The sequence below is a fragment of the Patagioenas fasciata genome, chromosome 8 (genome assembly GCF_037038585.1).
Source record: "Patagioenas fasciata isolate bPatFas1 chromosome 8, bPatFas1.hap1, whole genome shotgun sequence".
NCBI classification, from domain to species: Eukaryota; Metazoa; Chordata; class Aves; order Columbiformes; family Columbidae; genus Patagioenas; species Patagioenas fasciata.
The window spans coordinates 38,479,760-38,498,929 of record NC_092527.1 but is presented as its reverse complement, the minus strand read 5'-3'; the positions used below and the strand labels follow the sequence as shown (position 1 = coordinate 38,498,929).

At 46.4% G+C, this 19,170-nt stretch overlaps 2 protein-coding genes across 2 annotated transcripts in view; both read right to left on the bottom strand.

The window, feature by feature from the left end:
* LOC136104803 (scavenger receptor cysteine-rich domain-containing protein DMBT1) overlaps positions 1-196 on the bottom strand; it is a 79,207-nt gene extending 79,011 nt beyond the window's left edge. The window contains exon 1 of the mRNA XM_071812296.1: positions 130-196. Within this exon, the coding sequence (XP_071668397.1) occupies positions 130-196 (67 nt within the window). The remainder of the gene's footprint in view (positions 1-129) is intronic.
* Positions 197-9,980: 9,784 nt separating this feature from the next.
* LOC136104802 (cubilin-like) overlaps positions 9,981-19,170 on the bottom strand; it is a 51,796-nt gene continuing 42,606 nt past the window's right edge. The window contains exons 35-44 of the mRNA XM_065844037.2: positions 18,905-19,119; positions 17,314-17,467; positions 16,879-17,093; positions 14,517-14,670; positions 14,080-14,294; positions 12,485-12,638; positions 12,034-12,248; positions 11,049-11,202; positions 10,608-10,822; positions 9,981-10,246 (exon numbers count right to left, since the gene is read on the bottom strand). Of these exons, the coding sequence (XP_065700109.1) occupies positions 10,017-10,246; positions 10,608-10,822; positions 11,049-11,202; positions 12,034-12,248; positions 12,485-12,638; positions 14,080-14,294; positions 14,517-14,670; positions 16,879-17,093; positions 17,314-17,467; positions 18,905-19,119 (1,921 nt within the window). The 3' untranslated portion in view covers positions 9,981-10,016. The remainder of the gene's footprint in view (positions 10,247-10,607; positions 10,823-11,048; positions 11,203-12,033; positions 12,249-12,484; positions 12,639-14,079; positions 14,295-14,516; positions 14,671-16,878; positions 17,094-17,313; positions 17,468-18,904; positions 19,120-19,170) is intronic.

Here is a 19,170-nt window from a genome sequence, read left to right as displayed (position 1 = left end):
TTCTGTCTTCTAATCTTTGCACAAAGTTGATTATACTGGCATGTAAATTACATATATGGAAGCAGTATGGAGGAGCAAGACATCTCCCTTTTTCCTACAGTTTTTGGAAGAGATTTGAGAGTGACTTACCTGAGGTGGCATCCAGGAGTGCTGTATTTAGGAGGAATAACCACAGCCAGATCTTGGTGGTACCCATCTTGCTAAGAGATGCTAATAAGGCAAAGCATCAGAATTTATACTCTGCACCTGTAAAAGGGTGAGGCTCCCAAGGTCAGTCTGGCTCATGTTGTATCTTATTTCTTAAGTAATATCTTTATGACTGGCTGTTCTTTACAGAATTATTACATATGAACACTAAAATTCCCATGTTATAGATAATTAGTGCTATTGCCCTTATTATAAATTATCTTAACAATATGTGCAGGCCCAGCATTACCTTTGGAACCAGACTTGTGAACCTACATGTTTATTCACCCCCATCATCCCAATTTTATTTGTCGCTTGTAACTAATGACTTAATTAATCAGACTGTAATGCATTGCAAGGTGAAGCAGCAAATTCACAGCAGGCTTTCTGATAAATCCTTCAGCAGAGAGCCCTGGTCTCATCAATGTTTATATTTCTGATGCTTTCCACTTGAAATTACAGGCTTGTTTCCCTGCTGCTTGTACACAAACAGCACATCACAAATGGGATTATGTCAAGTATCAAGTAGATTAACACCAGCAATTTGTAACATACTCTAAGTGGACCTCCTCTGGGACCAGCTTTCTCTGGTTGACCAATCCCTTCCCACAATTTACTGCTATGCTCCTTAGCTGAGTTTGCCAACAAGACTTCCTTCAGTCCTTTGAATCATGAAGTTTATACAAAGGGAAAGAAATATAGGTTGAAGTAAAATCAAAAATCCTGTTGAAATTATTTTCTCAGTTGGTCTATGTGAAGTCTTAGTGATAATTTCAGGCACAACCGCCCATAATCCTGTCCTGCTAATATATTTGTTGGAGTCACTATATTGCATTTCTACTGTTTCTCCTCATCTGATGAGGTGAAATGTAGGCCAATTAGAAACCAGACAATTATTGGTCTATTATCTATTCATTACACTTCATCTAGGCTGTACCTATCTGACAAACATCAACCAAACCACAGTAGCTGACATAGCTCATGATCCCTGCTGGTGTATTCCAACCTTTCTCTTGCAGAAAAGCACATTATAGATCTTGAGACACAGGGACAAAGGAGTCCTCTTCCTGCAAATGTTCACAGTGCTAGAGTAGAGGAAGGAATGACAAAAGGCCAGAGTCCAGAAACGGAATCAGTAACTGTCAGAGCAGTTGTTGAGAAGAGCAAACAAACTGGAGGACAATGGTGAATACAACTGATTGTATTGATATGTTAATAAAGAAGTGTAAGCCTGAACATTGCTATTCACAGCTCTACTGCTCCTGACTTCCTGACAAAAGCAAAAACAATACCATGTTCAGTGGAGTTATCACACACTGTCATTGGGAAGGGGCTACAGGGTTATAATCCTGACTCTAAACTCTTGAAAAATAAGGTCTTTGTGTAGACCAAGGAACCCAAGCAGCTGGAAAGCAGTTTTGCAGCAAAGAACTGGGGGGTCCTGGGGAACAAATTTGTCATGAGCCAGCAATGTGCCTGTGGCATCCCGGTGTTCAGAGGAACATTGCCAGCAGGTCAAGGGAGGTGATCCTTCCCCTCTACTCAGCACTGGTGAGACACATCTGGGGTGTAAGTTCCAGTTCTGGGCTCCCCAGTACAAGAGAGACATGAACATAACAGACCAAGTCTGCAAAGGGCCACCGAGATGATTAAGGGACTGGAGCATCTCTCATAGGAGGAGAGGCCCAGAGAAGAGAAGGCTCAGGGGGATCTCATCAATGTGTGCAAATACCTGATGGGATGGAGTAATGACAGAGCCAGACTCTTCTCAGTGGTGCCTGATGGCAGGATGAGAAGCAATGGGCATTAGCTGAAGTAAATTCCATTTAAGCATAAGAAAGAAGAATGAGGGTAGTCAAGCAGTGGAACAGGTTGCCCAGTGAGGTTATAGGTTCCTTCATTCTTCAAGATATTCAAACACAACTGGATACAGTCTTGAGCAACCTGCTTTCTTCGAACCTGCTCTGAGCAAGGGGATGGACTAGAGGATTCCCAGAACATCCAGCCTGAGCTGGTCTGTGACACCATGAATAGAACATTTATGGATGACATTGAGGAGATTCAGGAACAGAGGAGGACTGAATGCACTGTGGTTAAATTTATCCACAATTAAATCTGCTAGCATGGTTCTTTAACAAAAACTTGACTGTCAGCATTCTTGCCAGGATTCACCAGTGCCAGCTTCCTGGTTCATTTCTGATATTTCCAGTAAATGTTCTTTAACTTGTATGAAGACCTATGTCTACAGCTTTGATAACAGATACCTTTGATTTGCAGCTGCGGAAGTGCCAGTGTCCTCTGTACAAAATACACCTTAGATTATTGCTCCTTGCTATTGCATGTACAGACAGCAGAGCAACAGGAAGCTTGCCACAAAATAAAATACCATAAAAAAAACTGTAAAGAACCTGACGTATGAGGCTGCATTCCTGATAGTGTATCAGCAGTCTGTTGTTGTTCTCACAACAGTAGGAAATCGAAACTGTTGCATTGGCCCTTGACTGTGGATCACTGACACACAATACATGGGATCGAATTTGTCTTACCACAATATGAAAGATTTCAGGCACACAAAACCTAAAGAAGTTTGTCCAAGAAAATCAAACCACAGCTGTCTCATGATATATTCTATCAGAGGTCAGCTGTCCACTAGAACAAGTGTTCACTAAATTGTATTGTTATACTTGGAGTTAAAAAGAAAGAAAAACAAAAACAAAACAAACAAACAAACAAAACCCAAAACAAACCACATATTTTTAATGCAATTTCAATTAAAAATGCAGGTCCAAACTACAAAATGACTGAATTTTTCAAACACAGTTGTCATTTTTAGTAGCAATTAGAGCTGTTGAAGACTAGAAATCTCTGCCATGTCCCTTGATCAATCATTTTCTTTTAGTTTGAGAAATAAAAAAGATAAAACATTTTACTTACCGTAACATGCTGGGTTCTAGATGCATGTATTGGTTTTCTGCCATGTGCTTCTTGCAGGAGGGAGATTGAACACATCAGTCTTCACACTGATCCATTGTATCTGCCCAGGAACACTCTGCAGGACTGAAGTTCTTAGATACGTTCCCATTCATCTCATGATGTACACAGATGGTCAATACCCCATCAGGAGACCACCCAATATTTCACAGACTTTTATTCTTAGCCTGCTTTTCTTTATCCCTGAAACAGAAGAAAAGATCAGTTGTGAGTCTAAGAAAGTAGCAAAAACAAAACAAAACAAAAAAAACACCAGGATTATGAAAAGCAATATACAGGTGAAATAAATCTGTACACCATCTGTACTCAGGTCTGTTATTTCAATAGTGTCCTGCTGGGTAGGCTCTCATATCCACAAAAACATCTGGAAGGTAAAGAAATTTCAAATCAAGAGTTTGCAGCAATGTCCCATTCCTCAAATACTGTACATTTTTAATCTCTCTGTAGCAGCAATGTCAATAGCCAAGTTTTAGATTCTATGTACCCTCATTGTTACTCTGGGTCTCAGCACATTCGCATTTCAAATCTGACTACAGCCATATTTGATAACGTGTGATTTTTCTTCCATTGTTAAGACTTAATCAGGCAGAAATAGACAGACTGTATACAGCCTTTTGATGATTTTCTTGAAGCTGGGTGTTTCGGGCACCTATATTATTCTGCATATGCCTATATAGCAGCTGCTGTTCAGCAAGGTAGTTGACTGCCCTATCTGGTATGCAGAGCTGAATATATGCCCTTAATCCTTGTATAGATATGTTTACGCTTCTTGTTATAATAAATAGTATACATACAGGAAGATGAACATATATTCTGCTAAATTCATAAGTACCTTTCCATAAAAATTTCAAGCAGCGCATTACCAGCTCCAGTGGCAAACCACACAGCTTGTTTTGTTCGTGGCTAAACCAACAATCCAATCTTGCCTCTGTTACTCTACCTAGCAATTGCCTCCTAATTTTAATAGTCACCCATTTCATGCTATTTTCATCTCTTTTACAGTTTTGTTGCATGTGCTTTCTCATTGGCCACTCCCCTATTTTATTTAAATTCTTCTGTAGATCTCTAATTTCTATGCCCTGCTCTGCTTGCACCTTCCCCATTGGGCCTGGGAAATACAGAATAAATCATGGAAGAGGTGTCAACACCTACCAAGTGCTGCATACTTTCCCACCATTTAGATCTGATCCTCAATCCTGGCTTTTGCTTTCCAACCTCTTATTATACTTTTCTATTCAAACCATCCTTAGTTCTTTGAAGCATTTCTAGTTGAGTGATTTTTAGTCTTCGACCAAGGCCGGCTTCCTTTCTAAGCTTAGCTGAGATAAAATGTACCAGATGTGGGAGTGAAGCAGCTGGCTGCTGAAAGAGAAGGTGTGAACTGAGAAGACCACTTGGCTCCAAGACTTCCAACTCTCTTCGGTTGGAAGTTCCCCCTTCACTCCTTGCTCTTGCCTTCAAACCAGGAGAAGGACCAGTAGGAAGGAAATTATGCTGCTAGTTGCCAACAGAATTGTTTAAATAAAGTAATTGCTTCATGTGCAAAAATACATAAATGCATGAAAAGCCACCTGGTCTCAAAACAGAGTCCATCAGAGGTGTTGTACTGCAGGAGTGGGCCAGGTGATTTATGTATAAAGCGAAGGAAAGTATATAAGGAAGCAATATGTAGTTCTTTCTATGTGAGAGATTACATCAGTATAAGACACAGAAGTCAATTGTTTGGCAGTTTCACAGTGATTATTTCCCAACACCAATCCACTTACAATGTGTTACTCAGTTTTTATGCATCTTTACAGCTGATAGAAAGTGATAAACAGCATAGTCATCATGGAAAGCTAAACGTACCATTTTGCCTAAATGCTTTTAACCATTCCGTCTCCTTTAAAGAATGTGTTTGGATGTCTCATTTTAGCTACCCTCCATATTTTTCTCTTTGTTCTCACAACTGACAACAATACCATATTTCTGAAGCATATTTTTGTAGACAGGGAAAAGAATTTAGTGAATTTTGTCACTCTAGATGAAGTCAATTTTACATGTATATTGTTGTACTAGATATTGCACTATGTACCGACATTTAACTGGGAGGCAAGACAGGTCATTAACATTGCATATTTGAATTAGCAACAAAACTTTGCAAATGTTTAAATAAGGTACATGCATGACCTTTTCATTATGAATAGTTTCCCAAAATCTTTGGAAATTAGTGAGGTAATTAAATGTTTGCCTTAACCTCTGCAAGATCAGACCTCCAATGCGCTTCTCAAAATCCATTCTGAAGATATTTATTGAAATGTTTACTGCTCAACTGGTGACCTCAGCTTATAAATTTCCCAATGAGTGTGCATACCAAGGGCGTCACACCTCAACCTACACATTGGAAAACTCCCAAAGTCCAAAGCAGACCGTGCTATACCTTTCTACAGAGCCTGGCACACCCGGGACATGACCATACCAACACCAAGCAGTGGGTTTTGTTCTTTAGCATGAAGAAAAAACACAAGAATGTTCTCAGGTGGTCTGGGCAAGGAATGAGCTCTCCAGCCTGTGCTTGTCTTCACATAAATAAGAGTGAAGTGTGAGTATAAAGAAGAGAGCCAGAAGTTGGTCAAAGCACAATGCATGGCACCAGCTGAATTAACTGACCACCCAAGTGCTCACAGCCTGCTGAGAAGGCTGGGCAAGGCTTAGCTGCCTGATTCAGTCACTTCAGACCTTGCAAACTGTTAGATAAGAGGAATTGTGTATTGATCTATTTGTCTAAAAAACCCACATCAAACAAACAAAAAAAACCAACCAACCAACCAACAAACAACACAGAAGAAAAAATTGTGTGGGAGGGGGAAGGTGTTGGAGACTCCTTATAGTTAGGTGATATATAATATCTTCTTACAGCTTTGACATTCAGAGTTATTAAAATGATTGTAAACTCAACAAATATGATACAAGAACAGTGCAGGTCTATAGAAATGTTTAAAATACTCCAAAAAAGATTCTGCGTTATGTTTGTGAGTTATCTGTTATAAGAATGTCATACTTCTCATCCCCTCTATGACCTGTATTTTTTTCCCTGGGGATTTTACTGCTCTGCGATTGCCTTTGGGTTTGGTGTTCCCTGGTTCACGTGAATACAAGAAAACAATGAAGCTACTCTGTCTTGTCATAAGAATGCATGAGTAATCCCTTAAAAAAAGAAAAAGACAATAGCCATTGACTTATTCCATTGTGCCCTTTGTAGCTGTCACCCTACAGTGTAAGAATATTGTTGTAGTTTTGAACCAAGAACCTGAGCTAAGAATAGTAATAATCAAGGCTTTTACTGAACTGACAAAAAGCCTTGAAAGAGAAATAGATGCTAGCACAAGCCTTTTCAAACAAGAATTAGGAAGGAAAGAATGATTAGGAAAGAAAATGTGAGATGTGTTAGTTGCTAAGAACCGTTATCGGTATTTATTACAAGCACTTTAACCACTATACCCTTTGACCTAAAATTTGAGATTTGACATATAGATGGGGGAGACTCACCTTATACAACCAAGAAATGGTGGGGAAAACTTCAGACCTTAGTGCAAATATGACCCTGCAAATATTGCTATAGTGATGCTCATGTACTTTTTATTCATTCACCAGTACTTAATAAAGGGGGAAATTACAGGGGCATTTGGGATTTTGCTGCAATTATGGAGGTTGGAGTTTCATGATAACAGAAATTTATTATAGCTCTTTAGCTACTGCATATACTTTGGTCTTAAGCATTAAGTACTTGTGAATCACTGAACTTTCATCCACTTCAGTCCTCAATCTATATTTTCTTTTAGCTCTTCCTTCTTCGGAAACCTTCCACTGAAAATTTTTCCCCGGCTCTATGCAATTACATTATCACAGTGTTAAGTCAAAGGGCATTGAAGTCTGATGTAGGCTTTTTCCTCTTAGGAAGCTTTGAATATGTTCCAACACCAGAAGCGGTAGCAGTAGCTCAGTTTGCCCATTCACAGCTCCAGTTACACCTAACCAGGTTAGCCTTAGGAATAGTAAAAGGCAGAGCTTTGCTATCTCTGGCATCATAAGCTTTTAAATGTTGCAATAGAGGTACCAAAGGTCTGTTGACTCGGGTGGAGCTGCCCTGAGAATAGCCATTGAAGTCCATTTCCACCTGCCTTGGCCACAGTCCAGGACCGGCCTTGATCACACATGATCCAGCGCTAAGGATAAAAAGGCACTTTCCAGACACATCAAAGCAAAGCTTCTCTTCAATAAGGGCTCCCATGAGATGTGCTCCACAGCAGGAAGCATCATGCTCTGTCTGTGCTACGCCTTATCTCGTGCCATGATCAAAGGTGCAGCAGGAGAACAGCCTGGCTCATGCAGGCAGGGGACAAGGAAGCACAGCACTTCCGCAAGGCACCAGCTTCTTCAAAGATCTTTCTAGAAGCTGCCTACTGATGGCTTGGCAAATGAGGATCTCCCAGTGTCTCAGTCCAGCATGTACCATCCACAATACATATTGCTATTGATATTCCATCCCACATGATGCCATGCTCAGCATGTAAAGCTGGGAGAAGAAGAAGGGAGGAGTTATATTCAGAGTGATGGCATTTGTCTTCCCAAGTAACTACTACACATGATGGAGCCCTGGTTTCCTAGAGATCATAAAATCATAGACTCATAGAATTATTTAGGTTGGAAAAGGCATGCAACCAACATTACATGGAGTAAGCGGATTGCACTGATTACATAAGGAGCTCAAACAGGGAGTCCCAGTCATCCAGGGAATTTTAGAAGTGATGACAGACTGCCCAGAAGGTAAAGACTTTGGAATGCTGTCAGATGAGGGGGAAGTGACACGTGCTGAAGAAGCTCCACCACATAATAAACTACCAGAGAATGAGAAGCAATACGCTCTGTTAACTGCTGGATCCTGTCATCTTGTAGGAAAGCATCAGAAGTGGGAAGGTGTTGTGTGGATTCCCATACGATGGATCACAAAAGCCACTGAGGGACAAGGTGAATCAAGTCTGTTCACAGAGGTGAAAGCCATCCAGCCGGCTTTAGATGTTGCTGAACAGGAAAAGTGGCCAGTACTTTATTTCTACACTGACTCACGGATGGTGGCAAATACCTTGTGGGGACGGTTACAACAATGCAAGAGGAGCAACTGGCAGGTGAACACATCTGGGCTGCTGCTTTGTGGCACGTCAGAGAACCTGCCTGTAAGAATACACTCATATGCCTAAAAGTCAAGCCGCTGAAGAACACCAAAACAGCCAGTAAGTGGATCAGGCTACTCAGATTAAAGTAGGTGAGGTTGATTTGGACTGGCAACACAAAGGTGAACTTTTTCTAGTTTGGTGGGTCCATGATGCTTCAGGTCATCAAGGAAGAGATGAAACATACAAATGGGCTCGTGATCGAGGGGTGGACTTGACTATAGATACTATTTCACAGGTTATCCATGAGCATGAAACCTGTGCTGAAATCAAACAAGCCAGACAGTTAAAGCCTGTATGGTATGGAGGGCAATGCTTAAAATACAAATATGGAGGGGCTTGGTAGACTGATTATATTACACTTCCACAAATCTGCCAAGGTAAACACTATGTACTTACAATGGTGGAAGCAACTACCAGATGGCTGGAAACATATGCCATACCCCACGCTACAGCCCGGAATACTATCTTGGGCCTTGAAAAGCAAGTTCTATAGCAACACAGCATGCCAGAAAGAATCAAGTCAGACAATGGGACTCATTTCAAAAAACAGGCTTAGAGACACTTGGGCCAAAGAGCATAACATATCACATCCCCTATCTTGCACAAACTTCTGGGAAAATTGAAAAGTACAATGGACTGTTAAAGTACAATGGACATACTAAGGACAATGGGTGGTGGAACCTCCAAAAATTGGGATTCATATTTAGCAAAAGACACTTGGTTGGTCAGCACTAGAGGATCCTTCAATTGAGCCAGGTCTGCCCAATCAGAACTTCTAAGTACTGTAGAAAGGGATAAACTCCCTGCAGTGCACGCAAAAAATAAGTTAGGGAAGGCAGTTTAGGTTACTCCTACCTCAGGTGAAGGTAAATCCATTCACGAAAAGGTTTATACCCAAGGACCTGGAAGCACTTGGTGGGTAATACTGAAGGATGGAGAAGTTCAATGTGTACCTCACGGGGATTTGATTCTGGGTGACAATAAATATTGAACTGCATGGTGTTAATTGCTACATGATGCTATATACCATACTGTGTTCAATAAGTGACTTTCAGATTAATGCAGTGGTAATGAAACCAGAGCTGGCTTTAAAAAGTGGTGCCTGGCATCATCTTTAATTGAAAAACTGTGGATATGAGCTGCACTAGATAAAACATCTTTCCTGCCCTGGGAGGCTGTTGTGATAAATGAAGCTCAAAGTCACAGACTAAGGGAATGATGAATTTTGTCTCTGTATATATAAGTATGTATGTGCATATGTACATAAGTATTATATATAGTAGTAATAATTCATTAGAATGCATTGATAAGGTCTAAACATGCAGTAAATGGTATGGAATAAAGGGTGCAATGTGCTGGTTTGAATGAAAGTGAGTTAATTTTCTTCATGCAGTTAGAAATTGTTCTTTTTCAAAGCTAGTGCAGTCATTGTTGGGATTTAGCTTGAGAACAAGAAGATAACATCCCAGGATAGAATTAATGTTTTTATTTGTTGCTGTCGGGAAGCCAAGGTCTATCTGAGCACTCTGCCCACAGGTATGAGGCAGTGAGGAAGGGGGGCATGAGTGGGGCAAACCTTGACTGACATCCAGGCTGATCAATGAGATATATTCCATGTGGTTAGCATCACGCTTCATATTCATGGAGAGGTGGGATTTTCCGGCTAGTGGGAGGGAGAGACGGAGACTCGTTCCTGCTTCTGCTCTGTTTTGGTTCAGCTCTATTTGGGAGTTCTTTTGGTACGGCCTTTTGCCATCCTGAAATTTTGAAGTGGCCTCTAGGCTTTTCTGCCTCTTTCTCTCTTCTGTCTCCATGATCGGCTGTTCGGGACAAGGGTGTTCTCTTCCTGAGACTGGCTGCTTGATACAGAGAGAGTTCATGAGGAAGTGTATTTAGTATTTTCTTTTATATTCTATTTTCATTTATATATAGTAGTAGTACATTAGTAATATTTTGTTAATTTATTAAACTATGTTTATTTCAAACCACGAGTTTCTCCCTACCCTTTCAAATCTCTCACCTATTCAGAGGTGGAGAGAGGGGAAAGTGAGAGAGCAGCTATCTTGATTTTGAATTGCTAACTTGGGTTAAACCACGATGTGTTGGAGGAGCCAGAGGGTCTGGATGCCCAGAGGGTGCTAGGACCCACCAGAAGGCCCTTCAGGAAGAGTTTGTGCTTTTGTCACAGCCAAGAGTGAAGGACAGATGGGATCTTACCTGTGCTGCTGTTGGATGCAGGAAATGAACTATAGGAAGCCTCAAAGCCTCTGAGCGTGACACTGCTGTCAGTGTGAAACAGGACGGTCAGCTGGGGCCCCGATGAATTGAAGACACTGTGGTCGTTACTGCAAACGGAACCGAGGAATGTGCCATCTATGGACCCGCCATCATAGATCTCGATGGCATCATACCGGCAGGAGGTGCCTTCCAGCCTGCGAAGGGAGAGGAGGGTCTGTCAGCACCGCAGGCAATGCTACCTCCGAGCACAAGGACCAGCAGGAGCTGCAGGGCTCCAGCATCCCAACCCCATCCCTGGCCTGGCTCAGGCACTCAGGCAGAGGTGGCCAAGGCCCCGTGATGGGGATGAAGACACTCCTGACCCCACTGGCGGCACTGGGCATCCTGCGCACACCACAGCTGCCACCCTGCTGGACTCACTCAACATCCAAGAACTGGAGCTCCACTCTGAGATTCGGCTCTGGCAGCTGGATGTGCCACAGACAGCGGGCCCCATTGGGGTAGGTGTTGGGGTAGCCAGGGCTCTGGAATGAGCCAGACAAACCTTGAAGCAGGCCACCGCAGGAGTTGTTCCCTGTGGAAAGGAGCAGAGCCCAGGGATGGGCAGAGAAGTCTTGAAATCTCATCACCAGAAGTTGTCTGAGCAGGACAAGGCCACCAGCATGGAGGCTCTGCCACAGACCCACACAGACCGTCCCTCGGCTGCACTTGAAGCCTCATCCCTGCATCCCCCCAGCCCACGGCACAGGTTGTGCTTGGCATGGGCAGTCACCCCATTGCTAGGACCTTTCTGCCAGGACCTATGACCACATGGACTCCAGTGGGTCCCTTCCATCCTCAGCAATCCTGTGATTGTGTCATCATGAGCTGAAGAAGGAAATAACCAGAACCTTCAGCCTCAACCAGGCCCTATCTTAGTTCAACAACAAGGCAGAAATGGAGCTGGAGCTCCGTGGGGCTGCAGGCAGAGACCAGCAGCCTCGTTTGCTCCTCCACAACTCCTCAACTGCAAAAAGAAGTTCACTACACTGTCATCGGCACTCTTTCGTTTGGGAAGACAAGTAATAACTATGAGCAGGAATACTGGTCTTTGCAGATATAGCAGAGAGGGTGCCATGTAGAAGCAACTCCTCTGTCTGCAATAAAGGTCAGAAAAATCAATGATGGTTCTATAGCAAAACTGTGTGGTGGAGGAGAAAGCCTGGTCACTGACATGAGGTAAAGAAACAGCCTTCTGGTAGCAGTCTGGGTGCAATTCTGCACAAAATGACACCCAAAAATAAAACACTTTTCTGTGGGACCAGAAGTACCAGATGCCCAGTGGTACCAGGACCCCTCAGAAAGCCCTTCAGGGAGAGTTTGTGTTTCTGCCTCAGTAAGGAGAAAAGGACAGCTGGTATATTACCTGGGGTGCTGTTGGAAGCAAGAAACGACTGGTAGGAGGCTTCAAAACCTCTTGCGGGAGTGGTGCTATCAGTCTGAAACAGGACAGTCAACTGGGGCCCAGCTGAGTAGAAGACAAGATTATTGTTACTGCAAACAGAGCCGAGGAGTGGGCTGTCTGTGGACCTGCCGTCGTAGACCTCGATGGTGTCAAATTGGCAGATGGTGCCTTCCAGCCTGTGGAGGGAGAGGAGGGTCTGTCAGCACCACAGGCTGTGCCACCTCTGAGCATGAGGACCATGAGGAGCTGCAGGGAGCTGCAGGGCTCCAGCATCCCAACCCCATTCCTGGTCTGACCCCAGCACTCAGGCAGAGGTGGACAATGCCCTGTGATGGGGATGAATCTGCCCCTGAACCTGCAGCTGGCACTGGGCACCCTGCCCACACCACAGCTGCAACCCTGCCAGACTCACTCAACATCCAAGAACTGGAGCTCCACTCTGAGATTGGGCTCTGGCAGCTGGATGGTCCACACACAGCGGGCGTTATTGGGGTAGGTGTTGGGGTAGCCAGGGCTCTGGAATGAGCCAGACAAACCCTGAAGCAAGCCGCCGCAGGAGTTGTTCCCTGTGGAAAGGAGCAAAGCTCAGGGACAGGCAGAGAGCTCTTGAGATATCCCAGAAGCTGCTGGAGAAGGGCATGGTCACCAGCAAGGAGGCTCTGCGACAGACCCACAGAGACCCTCCCTCCCATGCACATGGTTGCAACTGAAGCTTCATCCCTGCATCCCCCCAGCCCACAGCACAGGTTGTGCTTGGTACAGGCAGTCACCCCATCACTGGGACCTGTCTGTCCAGTGATACACCTGGGGCAGCAGATAACCTGATCTCTTAATCCCTCTGGACTGAAATGCGGTCAAGGACCAGGAGTGAGTAGAGCTGGAGCTCCCTGGTGCTGCAGGGAGAAATCAGCAGGTGAATGAGCACCATTTGGCCTAAGAGGAACAACCTGCTGGCAGTCAACTCTTTCCAAAAGCCAGGTTCTTTCCAGTGGTGCCCAGCGATGGGATAAGTGGTGCTGGGCACAAACTGAAAAAGAGGAGGTTCCCTTGGAACATCAGGAATTCTTTTTTCACTATGAGGATGACTGAGCATGCACACAGTTTGCCAAAGAGGTGGTGAATTCTCCATCCCTGGAGAAAGACAAAAGCCATCTGGACATGGACTTGGGCAGACAGCTCTAGGTGACACTGCTTTAGCCAGGGGGTACAACCACATGTGCTCCAGATGTCCCTTCCTATCTCAGCCATCCTCTGATTCTGTGATTCTGAGCAGGGGCACGAGCTTGTCAGGCCCCTCAGTCTCTTGACACCTTACTGTGATCAGTGACTCAGGGGAGTCCACCTGGCAGTACCAGGAGCTTCAGGCAGGGAACAGTAGGCTAGTGAGCAGTATTTGCCTACAACGAAGAGCTTGACAGGAGTCACCCCTACCCAAAGGGATCCATGGGACACATAAACCCAAACCTCACAGTCAGGTCTGTAATTTGGTGAGACCTGAGCCATCCTGTGATGGTGTGATCCTGAGCTGGGGCAGGACATGACCAGATTCCTCAAGCCCTGCAGTCCCTATTTTAACAAGACAACAAGGGTGAAATGGAGCTGGAGCTCCCTGGTACTACAGACAGAGAGCAGCAGCTGTGCTCGCTCATTCACCACTTCTCAGCTGCAAACAGGAGTTCATGGCACTGCGTGTGAACTCAGCAGTCCTCCTTCATTTGAGAAGACAAGTTGTATCTATGAGTGGGAATATTGGACTCTGTGACAGAAGCAAAATGGCTGTGGCACTGGCAGAGGTGTATAAAGCCCTGTCGATGCTACTCGGCAAAGAAACCTCCATCTGGCAGCAGCGTGGGGGCAATCCTGCCCAAAACAAGGACCTCAGGTCAAAACACATCTCTGGGACCAGAGGGTCAGGATGCTTAGAGGCACCTGGACCCCACCGAAGGCCCTTCAGGAAGAATTTGTGTTTCTGCCATGATGAAGAGGAAAGCATGGCTGGAATCTTACCTGCGGTGCTGTTGGAAACAAGAAATGAGCTGTAGGAGGCCTCAAAACCTCTCTGTGTGACAGTGCTGTCAGTGCGAAACAGGACAGTCAGCTGGGACCCAGATGAATTGAAGACACTATGGCTGTTACTACAAACAGAGCCGAGGAGTGGGCTGTACGTGGACCCACCATCATAGACCTCGATGGCATCAAACTGGCAGATGGTGCCTTCCAGCCTGCAGAGGGTGAGAAGGGTCTGTCAGCATCTCAGGCTGTGCCACCTCTGCGCACGAGGACTGGTGGGAGCTGCAGGGCTCCAGAATCCCAACCCCATTCCTGGCCTGGCCCTGGCGCACAGAGGTGGCCAAGGTCCCATGATGAGGATGAAGATGCCCCTGAGCCCATATCTGGCACTGGGCACTCTGCCCACACCACAGCTGCCACCCCCCTGGACTCACTCAACATCCAAGAACTGGAGCTCCACTCTGAGATTCAGCTGTGGCAGCTGGATGTGCCACACACAGTGGGCATTGTTTGGGTAGTCGTTGGGGTAGCCAGGGCTCTGGAATGAGCCAGACAAACCCTGAAGCAAGCCACCGCAGAAGTTGTTCCCTGTAGAAAAGAGCAGAGCTCAGGGGTGTGCAGAGAGCTCTTGAGATATTCCAGAAGCTGTTGGAGAAGGGTATGACCACCAGCATGGAGGCTCTGCCACAGCCCCACACAGATCCTCCCTCCCACACATGTGGCTGCACCTGAAGCCTCATCCCTGTGTCCCCCAGCCCACGGCACAGGCTGTGCTCAGCAAACACAGTCACCCCCATCAGCAGGAGCTATCTGTCCAGCAAGACACCTGAGACCCCTTAATCCCTCTGGACTTAAATGTTATCAACAACACAGCGGGAGTCGAACTGGAGCTCCCTGGTGCTGCAGGCAGAAATCAGCAGGTAAGTGTGCAGCATTTGGCTTAAGAAGAACAACCTGCTGGTAGTCAACCCTCTCCAAAAGCCAGGCTCTTTCCAGTGGTGCCCATCAATTGAAGAAGTGTCCTTGAGCATAAACTGAAACACCGGAGATTCCCTTGGAACATCAGGAAACCCTTTTTCACTATGAGGGTGACTGAACATGGGCACAGGTTGCCCAAATAGCTCTTGGATTCTCCGTTGTTGGAGAGAACCAATAGCCATCGGGAAACAGTTCTGGGCAGCCAGCTCTAGGGAACCCATTTTACAGAATCACAGAAGGTTAGGAATTGGAAGAGATCTCAAATGATCATCTAGTCCAACCCCCCCACTGGAGCAGGAACACCCGGATGAGGTTACACAGGAATGTGTCCAGGCGGGTTATGAATGTCTCCAGAGGAGGATACTCTACAACCTCCCAAAACAGTCTGTTCCACTGTTCTGTCATCCTCAGCGTGAAGAAGTTTCTTCTCATATTGAAATGGAAACTCCTATGTTTCAGTTTGCACCCATTGCCCCTTGTCTTATCATTGCTTGTCACTGAGAAAAGCCTGGCTCCATCCTCCTGATACTCACCTTTTACAGATTTATAAACATTCATGAGGTCACCCCTCAGTCTCCTCCAAGCTAAAGAGACTCAGCTTCCTCAGCCTTTTCTCATAAGGGAGATGCTCCACTCCCTTTATCATCTTAGTGGCTCTGTGCTGGACTCTCTCCAGCAGTTCTCTGTCCTTCTGGAACTGAGGGGTCCAGAACTGGACACAATATTCCAGGTGTGGTCTCACCAGGGCAGAATAGAGGGGCAGGAGAACCTCTCTGACCTACTAACCACACCCCTTCTAATACACCCCAGGATGCCATTGACCTTCTTGGCCACAAGACCACAGTGCTGGCTCATGGTCACCCTGCTGTCTACCAGGACCCCCAGGTCGCTTTCCCCTACACTGCCTCCCAACAGGTCATTCCCCAACTTATAGTGGAACCTGGGTAGTGGCTAGGACCACATGGACTCCAAATGTTCCTTCCAAACTCAACCATCCTCTGATTCTGTGATCCTGAACAGGTGCAGGAGTAAATAAGGCCCCTTAGACTCTTCACACTTAGGTTTGCTCAGTTTCATGGGGGGAGTCAACTGGGAGCTGAAGGAAGAGAGCAGAAGGTGAGGAAGCAGTATTTCCCTGAAATAAAGAGTCCAGTGGGAGTCACCCTTCCACAAAGGGAGCTCTGGGATACATAAACCCAGGACCTGCAGTTGGCACTGTAACCTGATGGGACTGAGCAAGACAAACCCCAATCATCTTCTAATTCTGTGATGTTGAGCTGGATCAAGAGATCCTCAGGCCACTCAAGCCCTCCAGGCCCTATCCGAGCTCATTGTCAAGGGGGAAATTGACCTGGAGCTCCTTGGCGCTGCAGGCAGAGAGCAACAGCTGCACTTGCTCATCCATAACTTCTCAGCTGCAAAAATAAATTTGCTGAAATGTGTGTGAACACATCAACCGTCTTTTCAGAAGACAAGTAGTAACCATGACGGAGATAACTGGCCTCTGCAGCAGCAGCACAGACGATGTCATGTACAAGCAACTCCTCTGCCTATAATCAAGGTCAGAAAATCCAACGATGGTTCCACGGCAGGTCTGACAGGGATGGAGAAAGCCCTTGCACTGCCATCAGGTAAAAAAACTGCTGCTGGCAGCAGTGTGGGGGCAATTATATCCAAAACTATGGCCTCATGACAAAATACTTCTCAATGGGGCCAGGGCATCTGGATGCCCAGAGGGTGCCAGGAATTCTCAGGAGACCCTTCAGGAAGAGTTTGTGCTTCTGCCACAGTGAAGACAAAGGACAGCAGGGATCTTACCTGTGCTGCTGTTGGAACCTGGAAATGAGCGGTAGGAGGCTTCAAAGCCTCTCCTGGTGATACTGAGGTCAGTGTGAAACAGGACAGTCAGCTGGGACCCAGATGAATTGAAGACACTATGGTTGTTACTGCAAACGGAGCCGAGGAACGGGCTGTCTGTGGACCCACCATCATAGACATCGATGGCGTCAAACTGGCAGGTGGTGCCTTCCAGCCTGCGGAGGGAGAGGAGGGTCTGTCAGTACCCCAGGCTGTGCCATCTCTGAGCACAAGGCCCAGCAGGAGTTGCAGATCTCTTGCAATGCAACCCCGTTCCTGTCCTGGTGCTCAGGCAGAGGTGGCCAAGGCCCCAAGATGGGGATGAACCCTTCCCTGAACCCACAGCCGGCACTGGGCACCCTGCCCACACCACAGCTGCCACCCTGCCAGACTCACTCAACATCCAAGAACTGGAGCTCCACTCTGAGATTGGGCTCTGGCAGCTGGATGGTCCACTCACAGCGGGCGTTGTTGGGGTAGTCGTTGGGGTAGCCAGGGCTCTGGAATGAGCCAGACAAACCCTGAAGCAAGCCACCGCAGAAGCCTGCCCCTGTGGAAAGAAGCAAAGGCCGGGGATGGGCAGAGAGCTCTTGAAATTCTGTGGCCAGGAGTTCTCAGAGAGGGGTAAGGCCACCAGCAAGGAGGCTCTGCCACAGCCCCGTAGAGATCCTCCCTTATCCTCCTCCCACGCATGTGGCTGCACCTGAAGCCTCATTCCTGCATCCCCCCAGCCGACAGCACAGGTTGTGCTCAGTACAGACAGTCACCCCATCAGTGGGACCTGTCTTTCCAGTGGGACACTTGGGGCAACACATAACTTGAACCCTTAATCACTACGGACCTAAATGTTGTGAAGGACACGTGGGGAGTCAAACTGGAGCTCCCTGGTGCTGCATGGAGAAATCAGCAGGTGAGGGAGCAGCATTTGGCCTAAGGGGAACAACCTGCTGGGAGTCGACCACCCTCTCCAAAAGCCAGGCTCTTTCCAGCGGTGTCCAGCAATGGGACAAGTGGCGCTGGCCACAAACTGAAACATAGGAGGTTCCCTTGAAACATCAAGAAACAGTTTTTCACTGTGAGGGTGACTGAGCAGAGGCACAGGTTGCCCACAAAGGTGGTAGATTCTCTGTCCTTGGAGAGAACCAAAAGCCATCTGCACATGGTCTTGTGCAGCCAGCTCTAGGTGACACTGCTTTAATCAGGGGCTTACAGAGGTCCCTTCCAACCTCAGCCATCCTGTAAATCTGTGATCTTCAACATAGGCAGGAGTTAATAAGGCCCCTCAAGCCCTTCCACACCTAGTTGTGGTCAGTGGAAAGGGAGAGTCAATCTTGAGGTACCAGGAAAGAGCAGCATGTGAGCAAACACTGTTTACCTAGAATAAATGGCCTGGTGGGATTCACTCCTCCCCAGAAGGGTCCCCAGGACATATAAACCCAGCACTCATAGCTGGCACTTTAATCTGGTTGGACTGAGTGAGAAAAACCTCAACCATCCTCTGATTCTGTGATCCTGAGCTGAGGCAGGAGATCAGACCCATCAACATATCCTGGTTCAACCGATGGACATCGACGAGGGGGAAATGGAGCTGGAGCTTCAGGCAGAGAGAAGCAGAATCATTCAATTCTCAATGATTTCTCAGCTGCAAAAAGGAGTTCACTGCACTGAGTGTGACCACACTGCCCATCTTATGTTTGAGAAAACAAGGAGTAACTATGAGGGGGAACACTGGCCTCTGCAGCTGCAGCACAGAGGCTGTAGCATTGGCCAGGGTACTGAAAGCCTGTACCTGCTGTCAGGCAAAGAAACCTCCTTTTGCCAGCAGTCTGGGAGCAGTGCTGTCAGAAATTGTGACACTAAGTCAAAACACCTGTCAGTGAGACCAGAGGGTCTGCATGCCCAGAAATGCCAGGACCCATCAGAAGGTCCTTCAGGAAGAGGTTCTGCTTCTGCCATGGAAAAGGCTACAGGATCGCAGCGGTCTTACCAGGGCTGTTCTCAGAAGCTGGAAATGAGCTGTAGGAGGCCTCAAAACCTCTTGCAGTAATGCTGCTATCAGTGCGAAACAGGACAGTCAGCTGTGGCCCAGATGAAAAAAAGACGCGAGAGTCATTACTGCAAACGGATGCAAGGAGCGGGCTGCTGGGGGACCCACCATCATAGACCTCGATGGCATCGTACGTGCAGCTGGTGCCTTCCAGCCTGCGGAGAGAGAGGAGGGTCTGTCAGAACCATAGGCTGTGCCACCTCTCA